The sequence below is a fragment of the Zea mays genome, chromosome 1 (genome assembly GCF_902167145.1).
Source record: "Zea mays cultivar B73 chromosome 1, Zm-B73-REFERENCE-NAM-5.0, whole genome shotgun sequence".
Lineage (NCBI taxonomy): Eukaryota > Viridiplantae > Streptophyta > Magnoliopsida > Poales > Poaceae > Zea > Zea mays.
Genome location: NC_050096.1, coordinates 159,274,291 through 159,297,651, shown reverse-complemented (window position 1 = coordinate 159,297,651; position 23,361 = coordinate 159,274,291). Strand labels below are relative to the sequence as shown.

The following is a 23,361-nucleotide window of genomic DNA, read 5'->3' as shown; positions in this document are numbered from 1 at the left end:
GCGGGCTGCTGCGGCTGCTCGAGGGCAGGAGAGGAATTTTTTGCGTTTAGTCCCATTTAGGAGCCCTGGAAGGGACTAGAGACTAAACTGGTTTAGTCCCTCTATTAGTCCTTGTGTTTGGAGAATTAGGGACTAAAAAGGACTAAAAGATATGGACTAAACATTAGTCCTATGGAACCAAACAGGGCCTAAGTAGCGTCGGCATAAACTTATAGCGGCAGAGCATATTTATACCGACACGGTTTAGCGCTAAAACAATATACCGACTAACATATGTTTTTTATCGGCTGACAATCTGTTAGAACTTGTACCGAAATAATGTGCGGGGACGAAACATACGACGATGACAAAGTTACAAGCACGCTTAATTATATATTCATACATACATGCAGCCACTGCGAAAATGTTTGCACCAGCCAGCTGCCGAACTGCTACCGGCAGGCGGCAGCAGCAACCACGACGGGCGATGCCGACAGCCACCAGAGCAAAAAATTAAAGAGGGGTCGATCAGCACCAGCCACATCTTGTTCGTTCAACACTAAAAACCTCAAACAAATAGAAAGAAAACCTGTCATCATCTGCTCCAGTCTTTATGTAGCTAGTGCTAGTGGTAGTGATCACGGGTGCCAGGAAACCCGTCCTGGTTTCAGGTGAAATGAGACCAGATGCCTTCTGATGGCGCTGGAGCCCACACACCGGTGGCTGCGTACTAGAGCTTGATTTGATATTGAACTCTGGTTGGTTGTGGTGCCATATGACGGGTGACAGACCAAAAGATTGCCATACCGACACAATTCATGAACCACTATGTGCTTAACCCACGCCTTGACAGGACATAAAGGTAACAAGCAATGCAGGCATAAGCATAAGCACCAAATCAATAAACTAGCTTATAATGGCCTGGTCCATTCTTCTGCTCCTCATACATCAGGCCAGGACAAGGACACCCCCAAAAGATTGCAATTTGAGATCATGCAGCCAGGAGAATAGGAGACTAATATCGAGGAGTGGTCCTCTAACCTAAAGCGAGAGAGAGAGAAAAAAAAAGGAAATACTGTAGTAGTGTAGTGTGTGAATACAGAATGGAGAACAAGGGACACAAGTCAAGCAGTCAGTCAGCCTCCCTGTGGTTAGATGAAGCGACTAGACACTTATGAGGTTCAGTGAACCACGTGTTGGAACTGTAGTCCATCAGATTAGGATACACCAAAGCCTTTTGACTGTGGAGCTAGCATCTGGGTCGAAAAGCACCAAGTAGTTTTTCAGGCAGCCACAGCCAGATGTCTTGATAACTTTAGTTTGGATTTGGCACTTTGGCTGATATTTACTGAACAAGAGGAGGGTATGTGCTGGTTACTGCATTCTTTAACAGAACTTTTTTTTTGGTAGTTACAGTTGCGTCGTTATTTATTAGAAACAAAAACACATAGTCATTACATTTCATAACCTGATGACTCCTGCACAAATGCGACTTCTGCAGTAAAGGCCTGTTCCCTGTGCGTATAAGCGGCTGTTTGCTGAGGTGCCAGCTGCTGATTGGATGCTGCATGTGCTACAGTTGCTGAATGGCTGTACAGCTGCTGCCGCAGCCAATAGCTGAACATGCCCAAAATTTTGGTATGTACTCCCTAGTACTTCCAAAAAGAACGCAATTCTCATTTCCCAAGGAGTCAAACAATTTCAACTTCAATCACCTACACACAGAAAAATATAACATCTTTTATATCAAATAAGCATCATTAGATTGGTTATAAAATATACTTTTGCAGTAAATCTATTTGAAGACATAGATGTTGATATTTTTTCTATAAAATATGCACATTTGAGAAAGTTTGACTAGTCTCAGCCTCAGAATTGCATTCTTTTGGGACAGAGAGAGTACAGCTATTGGATTGTGATTTGTGACTGAAAACCATACATGTAGCAAAGAAAGTGACCGTCTGAAAACATGGTAAAGAATGCTTTTCAGTACGCTGTACATTCTGGAACAGTGGAAGTCAATAATCATAAGGAAAAATGGTTTATCTAGCACGTGCAAGGGATCCCACTTGGATAGTTTTAGTAAATGGTAATGATATCAAGGAAATCTGACAAATTTTATGCAACAGGGCTGAGCCATGGATTCAGCTGCAGTAGCTACGATGAAACGCAAGTGAAACTAACATTGAGACTTGAGAGCCAAGGACTACACAAGACGAATACATGACACTAGAAGTCCTGGATACTCGCAGACTATTTCACAGCATAGTGAAGCCAGCTGGATTATACTTAGGATACCTGTGAAAATGTCAACATACATGGAGTCAACCTGATGTGGTCTTAAACTTGGAAATTTCAGGCCCCTGTAGCAGTGCTTGCATTTTCTGAGTCAAAAAGAAATTCATGTTACAGACTGAGGAGAACCAACACCAGCAAAAATGAACCGCTGAAATCTATTATATCAAACACATCACCCCCCCCCCCCCCCCACCCCAAGGACCCAACGTGCCTTGTACCGATCTAGGGAGACGTCGGACTTGGCTTATGACGGAAGATCCATTTGCTGATGACCACGTTGGTGATAGGGGGACACATCAAATCCTAGATGTGGTTGGCCAGCAGGGCCGCGTACTCCATAGCGTGACGCCAGTGGGGATCAGCGAGCACGGTACAGACGGAGAAGGGGACATGTGAGGGAGTCGGAGCAGTGGTGGCCATGAGAACCAGCCGGTCAACTGGTCGGAGAACACCGGCCGAACGACGTGTCACCATCGGGTGGACGTGGCGCCTCTGCTATTAGTCGGCCTGGTCACCTAAAAGTGGCCAATTAGCTGGACGACTCGATTGGACTTTCTGGTCGTCTAGATCGTCCGATTAAGCGTCCAGATCGTCAATTAAGCGTCCGATTAGAGGGTTTCTGGACGTCCAGTCCAGTGGCGGCTAGGGTTTAGTGATGGCTAGGGTTTACTATTGGGCTTTATTGTTTTTTCGGCCCATCTACAGTCACATAAACAGTGGCGGCCATCCAGTGCAACTGAAACCCTAGCCATAACTCAAGACCTGCCTGTGCCCCTGCCCATCGTCCAGCGGCGGCCGTCCAGTCTCCAGTGTATTCATCGGCGGATCCTCCAGTCCACCTGCGCCGGCTCCACATCCACTTCTGGCGTCTCCAGGACTCCAGGTCACCAGCGTCGTCTCCTGACCAGCACCAGTGACGAAGACGAACTGACGATTGACGAGATGAGCTCGTCATCTGAAGGTTGCCCCTGCTCCCATCCTACCTCCTCCCCCTTTTCTATCATCACCGGCATCATCTCTAGTTCTTGCCTTCTTGGTTCTTACCATCACAGCACCAGTGCATTCTGCAGTCTCTAGTTCTTGCCTTCTGCTCTAGGGCCGATTAGTCGTCCTAATCGTCGCCCTAATCTCAATTAGGCGCCTGGTCGGTCCTCTGGGACGACCAGCTGGTCGCCCGACTTGAAATCGCACGGGTCACGATGGATAGCGGTCGGATGGTGCACCAGCAGCTCGTCACGCGAGCGGGCCGAGGCACGGGCTGGATCGACGGAGGGGACCGAGGGAGTAGGCCGCACACGCCGCTAGTAGACGCAGGCGGGATCGGTGGTTGGAGAGGTGAGGCCGCGTGTGGCATGGATGGAGGCAACGGGGCCACGTGCGGCATAGGCAAAGGCGACGTGGCCACACTTGGTGCAGAGGGCGGGAACGAGACCACGCACGACGCAGAAGAGGTCGCTAGGACCAAGGGCAGGGGAAGAGAAGGTACGTCGACGGGATTGACATCGACGAGACAATCGAGGTCGAGAGATGGGGAGGAGCTAGCAAGGGAAAAACATCCTCATCGAAAACGACATGTCGAGAGATGATGTGGTGGGTGAGAAGGTCGAGGCACCGGTACCCCTTGTGGTCAGGGGAGTACCTGAGGAAAAGGCAACGAGTGGATTGGGCGAAAGTTTGTGGGGAGCGATGTCGTAGGTGTTCGGTAGCAGGCACAGCCAAAAACGCGGAGGTGCATATAGGAACGGGCGATGCCGAAGAGGGCGAAGAAAGGAGTGGGATGACTGACCTCCTTGGAGGGCAGGCGGTTGAGATGGGTGATAGTATTTAGTGCCTCCACCCAATAGTTGGCAGGAAGAGACGTTTGGAAAAGAAGGCAACGAATCATGTTGGTGGTGATGTGGATCATGTGTTTGGCCCGACCGTTCTAAGGGGAGGTGTAGGGGCACGAGAGCCATAGTTGAACCCCGTGAGAGAGGAAGAAAGAGCGTGAGGTGGAGTTGTTGAACTCGCAACCATTGTCGCACTGGAGAGCACAAACCAGGCGGCCGAACTGGGTGGAGACCCAAGCAAAAAAGTGCGAAAGAGTGTGGAAAGTATCCTACTTCAATCGCAATGGAAAAGGTCATCCACAATCACCAAGTAATATTCATAATCTGAAAGGTTGAAAACATGAGAAGTCCATAGATCACAATGTACAAGATCAAAGGCCTGATCAACCCGAGAGGAGGAACTAGAGAAAGGGGGGCGAGCATAGCAGCCTAGCTGACAAGCATGGCATAGACTATCAAAATGGCTCTTGCTACAAGATGTCTGAACGGCTAGATAGCTTGGACATGGAATCGAGCCTAGGGTGTTTGAGACGACGATGCCAAGTGATGGACGAAGTGGTAGTAGCCAAAGCATGCAAGGAAGACGCGACGGTGGAGGAAGCGGGTAGCCAGAGTGTGTACAACAGCCCCAAGCTGTCACAACGAGCGAGAAGGGTCCTGGTAGTCAGATCCTTCACTGATAAACCAAAAGGGTCAAACTCAATGGAACAAGAGTTGTCGGTGGTAGACCGACGAACAGAAAGAAGGCCTGAATGATGTGAGGAGCAACAAGAACAATTTTGAGGTAGAACGGACTTGGAAGAACCAAGTCACCGACTGAGGTGACCGAGAGGGTGGAACTGTTTCTTATAATAATAGAGGATGGAAAGAATGGATGAGAGTGAGGTAACGTGTCAGCAACATGAGTGGTGTGATAGGAGGCGCCGAAGTCGACCACCCAATCTGAAGAGGTGGGGGCAATGTCAGCCATGGTGCTGAACGAGGCGGCGAGGGATGCCTGGTCCCAACCGCCACCCAATGGGAACCAAGTGGCCAAGGCGGGGGGTCCCTGGAGGCGGGGAGGAGAGGCGGAGCCGACGACGGGTACGGTAGAGTGGGCGCCGAAGCCGATGGGGCACCATAGGAGGGTGTAGTTAATAGAGCCGATTGTGGGAGCGTGACGAGGAAGTACTCATGCCGGGCCCGGTCATGGAGATGGTCCTGGTCCAGGGGTTGTAGAGAGACGGCTACGTGGGACTACCGCCTCGACCGATGGGGCTACCATGGGGAGGGCCACCGCCCCATGGACGCCCTTGCGGGACCAACGACCGCTGTCGAAGCTGGGAGCCTGGCGAAGACCTCCAGGGGCAGTGGGGGCGGCAGGAGGGCGTGCAGCCCCCCTCTCCCCGGTCGTCGAAGTGCGAATGGGCATGGCTAGGGAAGGACGCGTTGTAGAGCATCGTGGCGGATGTGGGGGACTCGGCGTCCATGGTGAGCTCCTCGAGAAGTAGCTCGTTACGAACATCGTGGAAGGAGGGGAACGACATAGACCGCTTGATGAGGGCCTTCAGGTAGTCATAGTGTCGACTAAGACCACATAGAAGGTTGAGGACGAGGGTGCGGTCGAGGACGAGCTCGCCGAGGTCGCGAAGGGAGTCTGCCATGCCCTTCATCCAACGACAATAATCACTGACGAAGAGGTCCCCTAGGAGAACAGTCGGAAAGAGGCATCGGGATGGAGGGCGCGAGCCTCCCAGTTGTCGAGGAACCGGACCTCGAGGGCAACTAAGGCCTGGCGAGAGGTGCCCTCGCTCGCGGATGATGTCCTAAAGCTCGACGATGAGCGTTCCGAGGATCCACGATAGGACCACGTTGTCCATCCGGTGCTATGACGGAAGCAGCGGGGAGGCGGCGTCGACGAGGACATGGTCATTAAGGGCGTGGCACTAGAGTGATGAGCACCTGGTCACGCCAGCAGGTGTAGTGGGTGGACACCGGATCAAGGACGACGAAGACAAGCGACCGAATGTTCTAGACACAAGTCGCCTGAGCGTGGAGGGTGGCGATGACACGACGTCGAACCCTGAGGGAGATGGGGGCACTAGGGCCGCCAGAGAGGGGTCGGCGATGGAGGAGCCGTGGAGGTGGCGCTCGACCTCCGCCAGCTAGGAGGCAAGGGCATCCGCCGCGGTGAGCCCATGCTCCTAGGCAAGGGCCACGACGTGTTCGCGATCTCGAGCGGCAGCCATGGTGGCCTTGGCGACAGTGACAATGAGCGGCAGTAACGTCGAGGGGGCCAAGGCGAAGTCCGAACAAGCCGCAGTAGGAAGTGCGGGAGGTGGGGGGATCGGCGCAGCAGGGAGCACAAGCACAAGAGTGGTGGGGCTCAGCGCGGTCAGGAGATCCGGCCGCAAGAGAGGCGCATCCGCCATGAAGGACCACACAGTGAAGGGAAAGAGGAGCGGGTTGTAGGTGGCCACGGACTGGAGGACATCGGCACGCTAGCCAGGGGGCTATTGGTTGCCGGCGACACGGGGGCTATAGAGGGAAGAGGTGACTGCCCAAGCAATGGTGTTGCAGAGGAGGGTGGGGGCCACGCCACCGTGGGCAAGGGCGGGAGGCGCGACAATGCAAGGGAGGGTGTGTGGAGGGGTTGTGCCGCTGCTGGTGAGGGCAGGGACAGTGGTTGCGTCCACGCCACCGAAGGGAGGGCAGGGGCGGGGACAACACCACTGGGGAGAACGAGGGCGGAGCCGCGGTGGCGTGCTAGTGATAGCGGGGGCAGTGTCCGCGCGACAGCTGAGGGCGGGCGCGATGCCGACGAAGATGGATGTCACCTCCTCGTTCGTGAGCAGGGGTGCCGATGCAAGAGGGAAAGACGTTGGGGGAGGTTGGAAAAGCTGGGAGGATGACAGACACGGTCCATGCCGCCGCCGGGGAAGAGGGTAGGCATGCCGACGAGGGAGGGTGGTCCTGGCGGCGGCAGGGGGAGGGGGTGGCGGCTAGTGGAGGAAGACAAAAAAAACCTAGTTGGATACCATGTTAAGAGAACTGAAACCCTAGCCCTATTTGTGGGCTAGGGATATATTAATATAGCCAAGTATATGGGCCAAGGCCCATCACAGAGAGGTAATACACAGTTACGCTAACAAAAAGCTTCAGCACTGAGCTCAAGGTCTCAAGCTCTAAATATTGAAAGTCCATTAAAGGACCTACATCAATCAACTTTGAGATAATAAGACATGTATCCGATGGCAGAACAAGCACTTAACCGTTAAGTTATGCATCTGAAGTTATTATGCCTTCTGAAGCTTTTATATTTTCCTTCACAATCAGTGGCACTACCTACATCAGTCTACATTTGTTGGTAATTAAAGCAATGCAAAGCATTTCTGCAACTTTCACCTTTACAGAGATTTCAACTTCATCAAGCTTCTCTAGCATCAAATCTCCAAGAGAAGCCTCCTGAAAACATAAATATATGTACTTTTAAACCTTAGATAGCAGAGTGAAGCACAAAGAGCTTATCAAAATTGACTATGTAACCACAAATACAGGAATGTGGTTTATCAGATAAGTGCAAGATTCATATATTTAGCCTAAGCATAAAGGGCAGACCCAATGCTAGAGATCCCCACATTAGTGGAGTCTGGGAAAGTGATAAACCGAGGCAAGCCTTCTCCCACAAATGTGGATAGGCTACTTCGAACCCTTGACCTAGTGACTTAGTGAGAGTGGAGTGGGGTCTGAAGAAGGGATAAACCGAGACAAGCCTTCTCCCGCAAATGTGGAGCCTGCTTCAAACCCGCGACCTAGTGATTTAGTGATAGTGTGAGACAACTCTCACCACTGCACTAGGTTCGTCCTTCTATATTTAGTCTAAGCATGTTGTGAAAAAATGTTACATTGTATATACAACATATTCATTTCCATGTTATTTGTCAAAAAATGATCTAGTTTCAAAAGTTCAAACCAACAAGAAATTCAAAATACAGGGGTTTTCTTTATAATTGACAAATATAGGGACCATCACATTGTTGGATCTTGACATTAGAAATATACAGTTACTGACAGAGTCTGCTGGTGCATAATACGAGCAACTGGGGGGGGGGGGGGGGGGGGGGGGGCTGGTGACAATCAAGATTCAGTAGTTCAGTGCAACCATTTCCAGTTTGAGTGAAATAAAGTAATAAACTTATATTCCAAGTCCAGTGATTGATCAAATGTGGCATCAAACTATCATGAGTGCTGCATGTTTTTAGGTCTACAACTGTTGTGTGCAAAAAAAAATGATCTTTTGCACAAACACTACCAGTGTAGTCAATGAAAATAATGATATTGCTGGATTATTGTAGAAATAAGCAGCCTAGCCTATAAGTTTCCTAGTTACCTATTTCTATCATTGAGAGAGAAAATTCCCTTTTTGCAAATGATTTCTTAAGTCCTAATCAGGTTGTCCCTATAAAGCACAGAATTGTATCCTGGTCTTATGAAGCAAATATGAATCAGCAGGAGTTTTCAACTGAATTTCTTCATCTCCATGGCATGCAAGTTATACTCTAAGCCCAATACTTCCAAACCATCAGGGTCAGTATCTCTCTATGGTCTTTACCCACATTGCGTACAAGCTTACATCAGAATAATGCAATATGATACCCAGATTTTCAGCAGAACTCACAAACATTTTGGAAACAATGTCTAGTAGCTGATATGGGTGACACAAATTCGGAAAAGTTGATGTTGGTGTCTCACAGTTCCAATAGCTATGATGAAACAATGAAATGTACAATTTTCAGCACCAGAAGAGCAAATGAGGCAACTTAGCTGAAGACATACCGAAGAACTAGCTGCATAATTCAAATTTGTGCTCTGTTGGTCATCCGATGATGTTTTTTGATTCCTAGTGTTCAAAAGATGGACTACAACGGCCTGAATAAGTAGATCCAAAACTTAGTTTCAACAAAAAACTAGAGATCAAGTGAGACAATTAATCTAAGTACCTTCCTGAAATCATGTGGATGAGCAACCCCAGTAATTTTTACATCACAACTAGGAGGCTTTCTGACACTAATATTCTCAATCCTGATCGAATATACACCAAAAATGGATTGGAGATAATCTACAGAAATCACGTGAACATGTAACAAATACTTGAATTAGTGGGAAAAGACTGTTCTCACTAACAATTATGATGAACAAACTATTTAATGCAAATGAGAAAAACAAAACGAGGTAGGGTTTTCTCCTGTAAAGATGGTAGATGAAGATGGACTTTAAGAAAAAAAGCATAAACATATATATGAAAAAGGACAGATTCTGTGGTGGCCAAGTTTTTAGTAAAAAGAATACTTGATTAGTACAGTGTAGTTTATCCCCAACCCAAATCTAGATCGTACAGTGTAGACTCTAATGCCTTATATCCTCTTAATGTTTTTAGAAAGTTATTCGTACACATGAACATTAACAGTGGTGGATGACTGGAAATAGACTAAAACATCTTAGTTCTTATTTATAGTGACGATTATATGTCTCACGATAAGGATATTTGAGATTTTTTGTTTATATAAGTTTTTTTAATACTTCCATGTTAGGATTGGTTACTAGTTCCAATTTGATACAAAAATTTTTTGGGAACTTGTCGGAATGTGTTCCTATTTATTGATAGGCTTTTGGTTTACGCGGCCAATTGCAGCGAGTGGTTGTCAAAAAAACTTTTGTAACTAATCGTGTAGGGGATTTTGGTCTGTTATTAGGAATTTTAGTTTTTTTTTAACTCATGTCATTTTCACTCCAAAACACCTAAAACAATATAAGCAATAAGACCATTGATTTTATAAATGGTTTCCGGCATCAATTCATGCAAAATGTGAGTTGAAAGCGTATGATATTTTTCATGACCCATCACTGACACGTTTCTTCAGCATAGCATCGGTCTTACCTTGCTCAACAACAACATCGGAAATTGAAGGGAGGATCCAATATTTCTCCTTTTTGGAAACTCCAAAACAAGGAAAAGCAAAAGGCTTGTTTACCTGGATTAGGATTAGATCATGGAGCAAAATAATAAACCAATAGCATGAGCATAAAACCATATACCATTTAACATGCAAATACCTTGTAAATAACAGCATGCGGTGTCAAGTACAGCTTCCTCGAGCGAAAGTCTCTTCGACATACATATACCCCAATAGGTAAGTAAAGTAGCATGAGCACACCTACTCCCCAAGCTACGATTAGTAATAGAGATAATAAAGTCCACTGAGCAATTTGATACTTGACAAAATTATCTTCCATTTCTGCAAATGATGCATCATAGAGGACCTCATCCTCAAAACTTCCATCATAGTCGTTTGAAGATAAACCAGCTAGTAAGTGTCTCTCCAGTGCATCTACTTGTACTCTTTCATCTGGGAGTTCCATCTGCAATTCATAAGCACTGCTAAATAAAAATGTATATTAAGTTGCTAGCCAAATCATTTTTTATTAGGCCCATCAGAATCTGAGGAAATTTGAATGTAAAATTATGCATCAGATGACAGATACATTAAATGATGCAGAAGTGCAGCAGTATGTTGCTTTCTTGAAAGTTTACAGTAATTACATTTTTAAGAACGACACAATTAAAACCCATGTATCACATTTTAGTAAATAAAAGTTGTATCAAACACATTTTGTTGCATAATTGTAATCTGCATTCTGCAAAAATGTTTATAGAAAGCAACAGCTCGTTGGCACAAAAAAATCCTGTGTGACTCCTGTCACTGAATAGTTTTAATGAACTTTTAGCGACAGGCATACCATTTGAGAAAACTTTGATTATTAGAAGACCTGCCATGTAAATTTGTGGAAAATGAACACCAGACTATTCAAGCTCAAGCATATCAGCAAGCAAAAGTTGTGAAGTTGTAATATGTGAACATAATTGACCATGGTAGCAAACCAATCATCCATGAGTACCTGCAGTCTGCAACTAAAGCCATGTTTCGAGTACTAAACCAAGACTTAAGTATACATTTTCAGCATATATATTTGTGGATGTAACACCATATTAGTTGAAGCAAAAGTTCACACTGAAACAAACTGCAACCTTTAATGACATCTCACTCTGCAGTACAAACAAATAAGCTGCAGTTAAACCAGTTTACTAGATCAGAAATCTGCTAACTTTCAGCCCTACGTAGGCCTTCATATAGTGCACAAATCATGCTTCCGACTACTCGTGTGCTCCTAGGAAGCAGAGTTGGAAAGATAATAATAAAAATAAAAACTCCCAGAAGGAACCACTGAAACAGTGAAGCCAATAGTACACAGTGAAAGGAGGCCAGTTATTTTTTCACCACCCTTCGTTTAAATTTAAACAAAGTCAGGGCCAGAATGAATTGAATCGAGCATCAATACAACAACTCCAAAATAATCACAGTGTTGACGCCTTTTCGGAGCGCCAAATACTCAAGAAGAACCGGTGGCGGTGCTCTCTGCACAGGTGCGGACGGTCCGCGCGCGGGGCCGGACGGTCCGCGGCCTGGTGCGAGGCGCGGTGATACTCTCTGCGCAGGGCGGACTGTCCGCGGCCTGGGGCCGGACGGTCCGCGGCCTGGTGCGCGGCTAGGGCTTCTCTGCCTGACGGCCGGACGGTCCACGCCCTGGGGGCCGGACGGTCCGCGCGTACGCAGAGGTGGCGGAAGTCGCCGGCGGCGGCCTGGATCTCGCTCCCGGGAGGGACCCCGTCGGGGAGGAGAGATCCTAGGTGGTGTCTAGGCTCGGGCCGGCCGACCTAGACTCCTCTAATCGACGTAGAGCCGAAGAGAGACGAAGAATTTGGGGATTGGGAGGCTAAACCTAAACTAGACTAGAACTACTCCTAGGATAAAATGCGAATAAAAGTTGTATTGATTCGATTGTTGATGATTACAAATCGGCTGTAGACCTCTCTATTTATAGAGGAGGGGGCTGGACCCTTTACACAACTGATTCCGAGCTAATCCCGCGAATATAGCTAACAACCGTAGCACAAAACTCGGAACCCTAATCTGTTCTGCGCACGTGCGGACCGTCCGGCCCACAGGCGCGGACCGTCCGGACCGCGGACCGTCCGGCCTCAGGGCCGGACAGTCCGCCGCTCAATTCTGGTTCGAACATATGCCCCCCTGCCTTTTGGTGGAGCTGGGCGAACCAAAAGCAACTAACTCGATGTGATTACATCGGTTTTCTTAGGCATCTTGCCACATACTAGGATGGTACTGTTTGAGGAAACGCCCATTCAAAGCCTTAGGTAAATCCTTGCCTTGTAATGTTTGTAGCAAATAAGCGTTACCAGACATCACCTGCTTCACTTTATAAGGACCCTCCCAGCTTGGCGATCATTTCCCGAACTTTCGGTCTTTATTCCTCAGAGGTAGAATGGTCTTCCACACCAAGTCTCCTACTTGGAATGATTTTGCTTTGACCTTCTTGTTGTAGGCCCTGGCTACCATGATTTTGTCCTTTTCTATTGCTCCCAAAGCTATCATCCTCTTGTCGGTCACCTCATCAATATTATCCATCATTGAATTATAATAATCAGTAGCAGTTAGATCATTTTGTCTGGCAAACCTGACAGCGTTCAAACTTATTTCCACAGGTAACACTGCTTCCTGCCCATAGACAAGCTCAAAAGGAGATACTTTAGTAGCACTATGCTTAGATATTCTATGAGCCCATAAAGCTTCAGACAAAATCTTATGCCAATGTCTAGGATTATCAGATACCTTTTTCTTTATCAAATTAATCAACGTCCTATTACTAGACTCGGCCTGTCCATTGGCCTAAGCATAATATGGAGACGAATTAAGCAGCTTAATTCTGTATAATTCAGCAAATTCACGTACCTCCTTTGACATAAAAGAAGTACCTTGATCTGTAGTCAAGGTCTGGGGAATGCCGAATCTATGAATAATATGCTCAGTTATGAACTCAATTACCTCCTTGTGCGTCATGTTCTTTAGAGCAACGGCTTCAGTCCATTTGGTGAAATAGTCAGTGGCAACTAACACAAACCGATGCCCCTTTGATGATGAAGGATGAATTTCTCCAATAAAGTCTAATCCCCATCCTCTGAATGGCCAAGGCTTGATGATAGGATGTAATTCGGCTGCAGGGACCAACTGTAGGTCGTCGAATTTTTGACACACTTGGCACCCCTTGTAGTACTTGAAACAATCAGCTGTCATACTAGGCCAATAAAAACCAGACCTTCGCAACAACCACTTCATCTTTGGAGCTGATTGATGGGTACCACAAATTCCTTCATGTACTTCGGCCATGGCTAATATAGCATCATCTGGGCCCAAGCACTTAAGCAGGATATCATTAACCGTTCGGCGGTAAAGTTCATCACTCATCAAAACATACTTGAAAGCTGTTCGCCGAATGTTCTTATCTGTCCTGATATTGGGATTTTGCAAATAATTAAGTATAGGTATCCTCCAATCACTTGTATCGGCTTCATTGTCAGCCGAATCGATTAAGAGGACCTTTCTAGTAACCTCGGACGGTCCGGCGTCAACACGCGGACGGTCCGCGACCTGGGATTTTGGCTCTGCACTGGTTATCAGATTTTCAGTTTTGTGAAATTTCCCTCTCTTTATCCGATAACCCGATGCATCTTGTGCCAAGTTGTTAGCTCTATGATTCTCAACTCTAGAAATATGCTGAATACTGAATTCATCAAAAGAATGGATTATGCTCCAACATTTCTCAAGATAACTATTTAGAGTACCATCAAGACATTGATATTCTTCTAACACTTGTTGGACAACCAGCTGAGAATCACCAAATACCTTCACATGTTTTACTCCCATACCATTTAACAGTTCTAAACCGAATAGGAGGGCCTCATATTCAGCTTGATTATTAGTGCAATACGTTTTCAATCGGCTAGAGAAGTCAAAGGAGACATTACTTGGTGAAACAAGCACAATGCCAATTCCTTGCCCTTCATTGCAAACCGATCCATCAAAATATAAAGTCCAAGGAGTAATAGTGAGGTATGACATGTCTAGTTCATGAATATCATTAACCCGATGTTCTACAATGAAATCCGCTATGACTTGGCCCTTCATAGATTTCAATGGTTCATAGGCCAAGTCATATTCTACGAGTGCATAAGCCCACTTACCAATTCTACCACTCATAATTGGGTTATGCAACATGTATTTGATCACATCGGCTTGACCAGAAACAGTGCAATGACTAGACAATAAATAGCATCTACATTTGGTGCATGCAAAAAACAAGCATAAGCATAACTTTTCAATAAAAGTGTACCTTGTTTCAGCATCCACCAACCTTCGGCTTAGATATGTCACCACATGCTCCTTCCCCTCGGTTTCTTGTGTCAGAACAGCCCCAATGACCTTATCCTCAGCTGCAATGTATAATCGGAATGGTACTCCTGCTCGTGGTGCTTTTAATACGGGAGCCGAAGATAAGTATTTTTTGATGAGATCAAATGCTTCTTGTTGTTCTGCCCCCCAGGCGAATTCGGCATCATTCTTGAGCCGAAGAATAGGGGTGAACGCATCAATCTTCCCGGCTAGGTTAGAAATAAACCTTCGTAAATAATTCACCTTGCCGAGAAACCTCTGCACTTCGACCTTACACGTCGGAGGCCCCACATTCCGAATAGACTTGATTCGGTCAGGGTCTATTTCTATACCATGTTCATGGATGACAAATCCTAAAAACTTACCAGCCGACACTCCAAAAGCACATTTACGTGGGTTCATTTTTAAACCATACCGACGCATTTTATCAAAGGCTTTGCGCAAATCAGCTATATGAGAACTAAACTCAGCCGATTTGACTACAATATCATCAATGTAGACTTCCACAGTGTTTCCTAACAACTCATGGAAGATCAGATTCATAGCCCTCTGATAAGTAGCACCAGCATTTTTAAGACCGAATGTCATGACAACCCATTCAAATAAACCAATGAAGCCTGGACATATAAAGGCCGTTTTAGACGCATCTTCTTCGGCCATGAAAATCTGATTATATCCGGCATTACCATCAAGGAAGCTAATAATTCTATTTCCTGATGCATTATTGATTAATGTGTCGGCTATGGGCATGGGATATTCATCTTTAGGAGTTGCTTTATTTAAATTACGAAAATCAATGCATACTCTAAGCTTACCTGACTCCTTCTTTTCCACCGGCACAATATTGGAGACCCACTCTGCGTATCTGCAAGGTCTAATAAAATTAGCTTCTAGCAGCCGGTGGATTTCGTCCTTGATTCGTGGGAGAAGATCTGGACGAAATGTTCTAGCTTTCTGCTTGAAAGGTCTGAAACCAGGCTTAATAGGCAGCCGATGTTCGACAATTTCTCGGTTTAGTCCAGGCATTTCAGTGTAATTCCAAGCAAAACAATCTGAGTATTCCTTCAATAGACCGATCATCTCATTTCTAGAATCGGTCTCCAGGGTCTTGTTTACAAAAGTCGGCCTTGGAGTTTTACCATCTCCTATGTCAATCTCCTCCAAAGGATCGGCCGATGTAAACCCCTGTCCTAGTTTATCAAGATCTCTGAATTCCTCTATCATGTCCCCCACAGAGGAATCAGATGATCTTTGTGTGATGGCGGACTTTCCGGTCTCGGGGACCGGATCATCCGTAATACTGTCTTTTCGCTGTGGTAGATGTTCGGTCTTAAAGTCCGAACTCTTTTGTGAAAGACCAGACCATCCGGCCTTAGCGGCCGAACTGTCCGTGACCAAAGACTCATGAACTTTGTGTGTATTCATCATTTAACTTTATTTAGGATTTAGCCGATTCTCCATCGGCTCTAGCATTACAGGAATGAAACCTTTCTTATCTATACTTATGAATTGATAATCAGAAAAGTCTACTCCTGTGAGACATGTAGCAGTCTCATAAGTCCAGAGTACAGGGGCATCGGCCACAGCGATGCAGGCCGATACATCAGCATGTACTTGTTCTATGTCATCGTCTACCCATTGTATCAGCATTTGATGTAATGTAGAAGGTATACATTGATTGGCGTGAATCCAATCTCTGCCTAGGATTAAACTGTAATTTCCTTCTACATCAGCGACGAAGAATGCAGCAGCAAGGGTCTTAGTCCCGATGGTTAATTCAACGGACGTGACTCCCCTGGCTTTGATCGAACTATCAGTTCCAACACCGCTGAGGGTCATGTTGGTCTTGACAAGTTCGTCATCTTGTTTACCTAACTTTCTGTACAATGAATAAGGCATTAGATTTACAGCCGCCCCTCCATCTACCAACATCCTAGCAATCGGTATCCCATCAATGTGGCCGCGCACGAAGAGCGGCTTTAAATGGTTTACCGATTCCTTTGGTTTAGTAAAGGCGGCTTCTTTAGGACCAAAATCAAACTGGGCAACAACAGGTTCATCGTCGCCGATAATAGTACAATCAGCAGAAAATGTAATGATATTTACATCCATACCTGGGCGTTCTGGAGAAGCCTCGTAGTCGACCAGGTCTTCTCCCAGCAGGTCGTCCTCCTCCATTGATGTTGTCGTGTCGTCGGAGGCCTCCTGGTGAACGGCGGACGGTCCGCGCGCGGAGGCCGGACGGTCCGCGCCTGGTGCAGGTTGTCCAGACGCTTCCTGGTGAAAGCCGGACGGTCCGTGCGCAGGGGCCGGACGGTCCGCGCCTGGTGCAGGTTGACTTTCTATTTCCGTGGCCGTTTGTTTTTTCTCGACGGCCTTTGGTCTCCATTTCTTTTGCGGTGGCGGGTATAGTGGATGCGTGTCATTGAATATCTTTTCCGCCTCTTTCTCCTGGCTCTCCTTCACTCTTAGGCGCTGTAATTTTCTCTTTTGTGATCGTGTCAATCCCGCCGGGCACCATCGAGGCATGGAGTATTTTGGATCGGCTGTTTTGACGATAGTCGTATCCTTTTTGGTTGTGTTATCCCTTTTGGTTGCGTTGGCCGATTCACCAAAAATCATCGGCCCTTTATTGTCCCCCTGTATGACAACATCTGCAGTGCCTATTTTGATGATGTCTTTTTTCGTTGTTCTTTGAGTTGCTACAGGCATATGCCCCCCTGCCGGATTGGTCGGCCTAGGAGGTCGAGTAGTCCGGCAATCTTGTTGGGCCTGTGCCTGGTGACCAGATTCAGCAGCGCTCAATCGGTCTTGCACTGGCGGCGCCAACCTATCAAAAACGGATGTTTGGGGTGCCCCCCAGGCGGGGTACTGAGGCATCCCAAATGGATATGGTGGCATGCCCCACATCTGATTTGGGACATATGGTGGAGGTAAGTATGTGTATGGATATGGCATAGATGGATAAGGGGGTGGAGGGGTCCATGTCGGTATGTTAGGTCTCAATTGTACGATAGGACCTTTCATTTCTTCCGATTGGTGAGGTGGTCCAATCGGCCTGACCTGACGTTGCTCATGAATGGGTGAGCGGGGTCGCTTTGGTGGCCGGTCACTGGGGCCGGCCTTCTTTTTCACGTATTTAGACAACAATTGATCGAAAGTCGGGCCAGGCTTCATCAGCCGACCAGCTGCTTTAAATGTATTTGTTTTCCACGTACCTATCTCGGGTCGTCGTGGTTTGAAGGTACGTGGTCGCTGCGGGTCCTGAGCACGGCCGGACTGTCCGCTAGAGTCCTCCGGACCGTCCGGCGAAGCGTCGGACCGTCCGCGTCTGTACGGCGGACTGTCCGTGATGCGCAGCACGGGTTCCCGCAACTGTCTTCCCGTCTGCGCTTGCCCCCCAGTGCTAGAGGCTGTGATGGTCACCTTTAGGGTCTCCCCTCCATCGGGAGTCTTCTCGGCCACCACTTTCCTGCAAGAAGCTTTACAATCCTCATCGGCCCTTTTAGCATTGCCGATGATTGTTTACTTGCCTTTGCCTTTATCAGCTGTATTTGGCCGAATCAGGACTTTCTTGCCCTCGAAGTCAATCATGCTCATCGGAAAGGGCTCTGTATCCACCTGCATTTCCTGAAATTTCAATCGTCCTTCGTTAATGGCCGATTGAATCTGTCGCCGAAATACATTACAATCATTAGTGGCATGAGAAAATGAGTTATGCCACTTGCAGTACGCACGACGTTTTAGCTCGTCGGCGGATGGAACAGTGTGATTTATTTTAATATTACCATTTTTTAGTAATTCATCAAATATTCTATCACACTTACCAACATTAAACGTAAACTTAACCTACTCTTGCCGTTTCTTTTGAACCGGCTGTAAGGAGGCACAAGCCGAAGATTTGGCCTGTTTTGGCCAAACCATTTCAGCAGCGTACACTTCTGCTGATTCGTCATCTGAGCTACTTTGGTCGCATTCTACTATATGTACGTTGTGACGCATTGTTTTAGCAGTTTCTTTGCTCCGGCTTTCGCAAGCCAAAGCTCTCTGGTGTAACTGTGCTAGTGTAAAAAATTGGATGCCTTCTAATCTTTCTTTTAAATAATATCGTAGACCATTAAAGGCTAATCCTACTAGCTGTTTCTCTGCTAAATGAATTTGAAAGCATCGGTTTCTTGTATCTCGGAATCTCCGGATGTAATCATTAACCGATTCATCTTTTGTCTGTCGCAACGACACTAAATCTACCAAATCCAACTCATAGTCACCGGAGAAAAAATGATCATGAAATTTTTGTTCTAGATCCCCCCATGATGAAATGGAATTAGGAGGTAAAGTGGCATACCATGCAAACGCGGTTCCTGTTAGCGATAATGAAAATAAACGTACGCGAAATGCCTCTGTGTCGGCCAATTCTCCCAATTGTGCTAAGAACTGGCCTATATGTTCGCGTGTGTTTTTCCCTTGATCACCCGAAAATTTTGCGAATTCGGGTATCCTGGTTCCCTGTGGGTATGGGTGGTGATCAAATCGGCTGTCATAAGGTTTCCGATATGATTGCCCCCCAGGGACCATGCTTACTCCGAGCTTATCTCGGAACGCCCCGGCTATTTCTTCCCTCACTATATCAATGGCAGCCGGTGCAAGACCACCGGCTCTCTGGTCAAACATAGGTGGGGTTGGTTGCATGTTGGTATGTTGTCGTTCCCCCATTGGTTTGAGCTACGTGGTGCATTGCCACTTGCCTTATATGGTTCGTATGTTTGATCGTTCCTTTCCGGCCTTCTAGGTGGGGCCGGAAAGTTTTCCTGGGTTCTAGATCTCGAATTAATAGGTTGATGCATTGTATAGTGCGATGGGAAGTGTTGCTGGGACGGGTGAGGATTCAGGTAGCAATCCTCCTCAAAAAGGTCGTGTGCGGACTGTCCGGTCATTGGCCCGGACCGTCCGTGATTATGTGCGGACCGTCCGTCGTTGTACGCGGATGGTCCGACTGGGTAGTTTGGGTTCTGTGCCGTGTGTGGTGGCTCGGGCGCATATCTAGGTAACTCATTAAAAATAGGCCCGACTGTTGCTGGCCTGGACGGTCCGCGCTCACGTGCGGACGGTCCGGGCATGTGCAGATCGGCTGATTTGCTGCCGATTTGCGGTTGCTTAGGGTATGTGTCCATCGGCATCCCATAAAGGGGTTGTGACTAGTCGTGACAACCTGTAGCCGATGTGTTACACGCGTTATCTCCTAACTCAACCTCGCGCGAAGGAAAATTTGCGGTACTAGATTTATCAAATGCACGTACTAGTCTCTTAAGATCGCTTTGCATACCCCCTATGATGTTCTGCATTTGTTCACGCTGATCTTCTACATAATTTCTAAGAGATTGCAGATCGTTGGTATTACTTACATTGGGGATATCTGGCGTGGGTTGGAGCGAAGCCGGATCCGTCGCTCGATGTCGGACGACCTTGTTGTTCCTGTCCACTTTGAAGTTGGCCAAGAACTTCGCTTTCGCCTCCTGGATCATCCGCTCCTTGTGCTTTTCGAACTGGAGCTGCTCGTCAGCCGACAAGGTTTCCCAAGTCGGCTCTATGATGTTGCTTGGGGAAATATCAGAGCTATCCCTTGAACCGGCCATTGAGGGCCGATTTGATGAGCTTAGATATGCTCTCCCCAGCGGAGTCGCCAAAAAGTATGTTGACGCCTTTTCGGAGCGCCAAATACTCAAGAAGAACCGGTGGCGGTGCTCTCTGCACAGGTGCGGACGGTCCGCGCGCGGGGCCGGACGGTCCGCGGCCTGTTGCGAGGCGCGGTGATACTCTCTGCGCAGGGGCGGACTGTCCGCGGCCTGGGGCCGGACGGTCCGCGGCCTGGTGCGCGGCTAGGGCTTCTCTGCCTGACGGCCGGACGGTCCGCGCCCTGGGGGCCGGACGGTCCGCGCGTACGCAGAGGCGGCGGAAGTCGCCGGCGGCGGCCTGGATCTCGCTCCCGGGAGGGACCCCGTCGGGGAGGAGAGATCCTAGGTGGTGTCTAGGCTCGGGCCGGCCGACCTAGACTCCTCTAATCGACGTAGAGCCGAAGAGAGACGAAGAATTTGGGGATTGGGAGGCTAAACCTAAACTAGACTAGAACTACTCCTAGGATAAAATGCGAATAAAAGTTGTATTGATTCGATTGTTGATGATTACAAATCGGCCGTAGACCTCTCTATTTATAGAGGAGGGGGCTGGACCCTTTACACAACTGATTCCGAGCTAATCCCGCGAATATAGCTAACAACCGTAGCACAAAACTCGGAACCCTAATCTGTTCTGCGCACGTGCGGACCGTCCGGCCCACAGGCGCGGACCGTCCGGACCGCGGACCGTCCGGCCTCAGGGCCGGACAGTCCGCCGCTCAATTCTGGTTCGAACACACAGCCTGTGATTATTTTAGCAGCAAATATTCCTGTGATTCACAGGAATATTAGCAGCAAATTTCCAAAACATGCTACACTAGGTCCGAAACTGGCAGGTTACTGCGCAACCACTTCGCTAGTAGTAATAAGATAAGATTCTAATTGCACACTCCACACAAGCCGCTCATAGCATCTAAAACCCCTCCCACGCGAGGACCGCGTCGAATAGGAACGGAAGCGAGGTCAAATTTGCAGGCGAGTGAGCAGGGCCGCACGCAAGTGTTGTGTTGGTAGGCGGCTGGTTGCTCGTGCGGCCGTGTCCGCCTCATCACGGACCAGAAGTCAAGTGGAGGGCGAGCTTGATAGGGTTGCAACAGGAGCAGTGGAGCGAGGGCGGAGCTTACCGCGTTTTGGCCTCCAGGAATTTGGCGATGTCGTGTCGGAATTCGGAACCGGTGGTCGGCTGATGGAAAGAACTCCAGGAAGGTCCGCACCCCGGAGGGAGGGATGGCACTAGGGGTGAAAACGGCCCGACTATACCCGTTCGTGCTGTGTACGGGTAGTATAAATATTCAATTTTCTCGCGTACGGATTGGTTTAATTTTATATTTAAAATGGATACGAGTGATATCTTGATAGTATAACCTTAGATTCGGATAGAGTACGAAACAAAAACTATCTGTTGGGGCCTTCGTTTTCGGAAGGTCCTAAAAACATGATTAACAATGTTTCTCAATTGTAATATATATACAGAACCTTCGGACTTGGAATGAAGCTGTACACAATATGAAAATCATGGTCAGGACGAAGGCTGAACCAGTCCCAAAGCTACGTGAAAGGGAATTAGGCTTACACATTTTTCCTAATTGATTTTGGTGGTTGAATTGCCCAACACAAATAATTGGACTAACTAGTTTGCTCTAGTCTATAAGTTTTACAGGTGACAAAGGTTCACAATATGCCAATAAAAAGACCAAGAAAGAGTTCAAACAAAGAGAGCTAAAGAGATCCCAAAGGCACCCTGGTCTGGCGCACCGGACTGTCCGGTGTGCCACCGGACAGTGTCCGATGCACCAGGGCACTCGAAGCAGAACTCGCTACCTTCGGTAAAATCAGAGGGCGCTCCGCTATAATTCACCGGACTGTCCGGTGCACACTGGACTGTCCGGTGTGCCAGTGGAGCAACGACTACTTCGCGCGCAACGGTCGACTGCAACCGTATTCAATGTGCTACAGTGCGCCCCAGAGTCAGAGCACGCGCAGTTGGCGCACCGGACAGTCTACAGGACTTGTCCGGTGCACCACCGGACAGCCGAGAGGCCCCACAAGTCAGAGCTCCAACGGTCGAACTCCAACAGCTGGCTGACGTGGCTGGCGCACCGGACAGTGTCCGGTGGCGCACCGGACTGTCCGGTGCGCCATGCGACAGCAGTCTTCCAACGGCCATTTTTGGTGGTTGGGGCTATAAATACCCCAACCACCCACATTCAATGGCATCCAAGTTTCTACACTTCTACACCTTACAAGAGCTATAGCATTCAATACAAGACACACCAAAGAGATTGTCGGGGACCATAATTAGGGGTACCCCCAAGACTCCTAATCTCAGCTGGTAACCCCCATCAACACAAAGCTGCAAAGGCCTGATGGGTGCTATTAAATCAAGGCTCAGTCCACTCAAGGGACACGATCTCGCCTCGCCCGAGCCCAGCCTCGGGCAAGGGCAGCCGACCCCGGAGGATTCACGTCTCGCCCGAGGGCCCCCTCAAGCAACGGACACACCTTCGGCTTGCCCGAGGCCCAGTCTTCGCCGAGAAGCAACCTTGGCCAGATCACCACGTCGACCGACCGTATCGCAGGAGCATTTAATGCAAGGATGGCCTGACACCTTATCCTGACGCGCGCTCTTCAGTCGACAGAGCCGAAGTGACCGCAGTCACTTCGCCGCTCCACTGACCGACCTGACAAGAAGACAGTGCCGCCTGCGTCGCTCCGACTGCTGTGCCACTCGATAGAGTGAGGCTGACAGCAGCCAAGTCAGGCCTCGGGCGCCATAGGAAGTTCCGCCTCGCCCGACCCCAGGGCTTAGCCCCCGACTCGGCCTCGGACGATGGACTCCGCCTCGCCCGACCCCAGGGCTTGGGCTCAGCCTCGGCTCCGGAAGACGACGAACTTCGCCTCGCCCGACCCCAGGGCTCGGACTCAGCCTCGGCTCCGGAAGACGACGAACTCCGTCTCGGCCGACCCAAGGCTCGGACTCAGCCTCGGCTCCGGAAGACGACGAACTCCGCCTCGCCCGACCCCAGGGCTCGGACTCAGCCTCGGCTCCGGAAGACGACAAACTCCGCCTCGCCCGACCCAGGGCTCGGACTCAGCCTCGGCTCTGGAAGACGACGAACTCTGCCTCGCCCGACCCCAGGGCTCGGACTCAGCCTTGGTCTCGGACGACGGTCTCCACCTCGCCCGACCCGGGGCTTGGAACATCCGACAACTACGTCGCTTCTACCCTTAAGATGCTTT

The 23,361-nt window shown here is 48.4% G+C and overlaps 1 protein-coding gene and 1 long non-coding RNA gene across 8 annotated transcripts; one reads left to right on the top strand and one right to left on the bottom strand.

Moving 5' to 3' along the window:
* Nucleotides 1-1,037: 1,037 nt before the first annotated feature.
* Nucleotides 1,038-21,429, bottom strand: LOC100274710 (uncharacterized). 7 transcript variants are annotated; one of them, XM_035965262.1, is made up of 9 exons: nucleotides 21,246-21,384; nucleotides 17,668-18,079; nucleotides 10,200-10,505; nucleotides 10,024-10,117; nucleotides 9,086-9,204; nucleotides 8,922-9,014; nucleotides 7,491-7,550; nucleotides 2,278-2,363; nucleotides 1,039-1,694 (listed from the first exon to the last, which is right to left on the bottom strand). In XM_035965262.1, exons 3-8 carry the CDS (start codon nucleotides 10,503-10,505, stop codon nucleotides 2,304-2,306), a joined length of 732 nt encoding a protein of 243 aa, XP_035821155.1. In that variant the 5' UTR covers nucleotides 17,668-18,079; nucleotides 21,246-21,384; the 3' UTR covers nucleotides 1,039-1,694; nucleotides 2,278-2,303. The 7 variants fall into 7 exon arrangements, with proteins under 7 accessions (XP_023157435.1, XP_035821159.1, XP_035821155.1 ...); XM_023301667.2 differs by lacking the exon at nucleotides 17,668-18,079 and having other exon boundaries at nucleotides 1,038-1,694; nucleotides 2,298-2,363; nucleotides 21,246-21,429; XM_035965264.1 differs by lacking the exon at nucleotides 17,668-18,079 and having other exon boundaries at nucleotides 10,200-10,524.
* Nucleotides 2,643-9,098, top strand: LOC118476065 (uncharacterized). The gene is made up of 2 exons (XR_004855368.1): nucleotides 2,643-3,238; nucleotides 8,558-9,098. It is a non-coding gene; the product is annotated as an uncharacterized lncRNA (long non-coding RNA).
* Nucleotides 21,430-23,361: the final 1,932 nt, after the last annotated feature.

What these genes read in the sequence shown, in the direction of transcription:
- LOC100274710 (XM_023301671.1), bottom strand. An exon ending in ATCCACATGATTTCAGGAAG is followed by an intron (nt 9,015 to 9,085) that starts GTACTTAGATTA and finishes CTACTTATTCAG; the next exon opens with GCCGTTGTAGTCCATCTTTT. An exon ending in ATTATGCAGCTAGTTCTTCG is followed by an intron (nt 7,551 to 8,921) that starts GTATGTCTTCAG and finishes TTATGTTTTCAG; the next exon opens with GAGGCTTCTCTTGGAGATTT.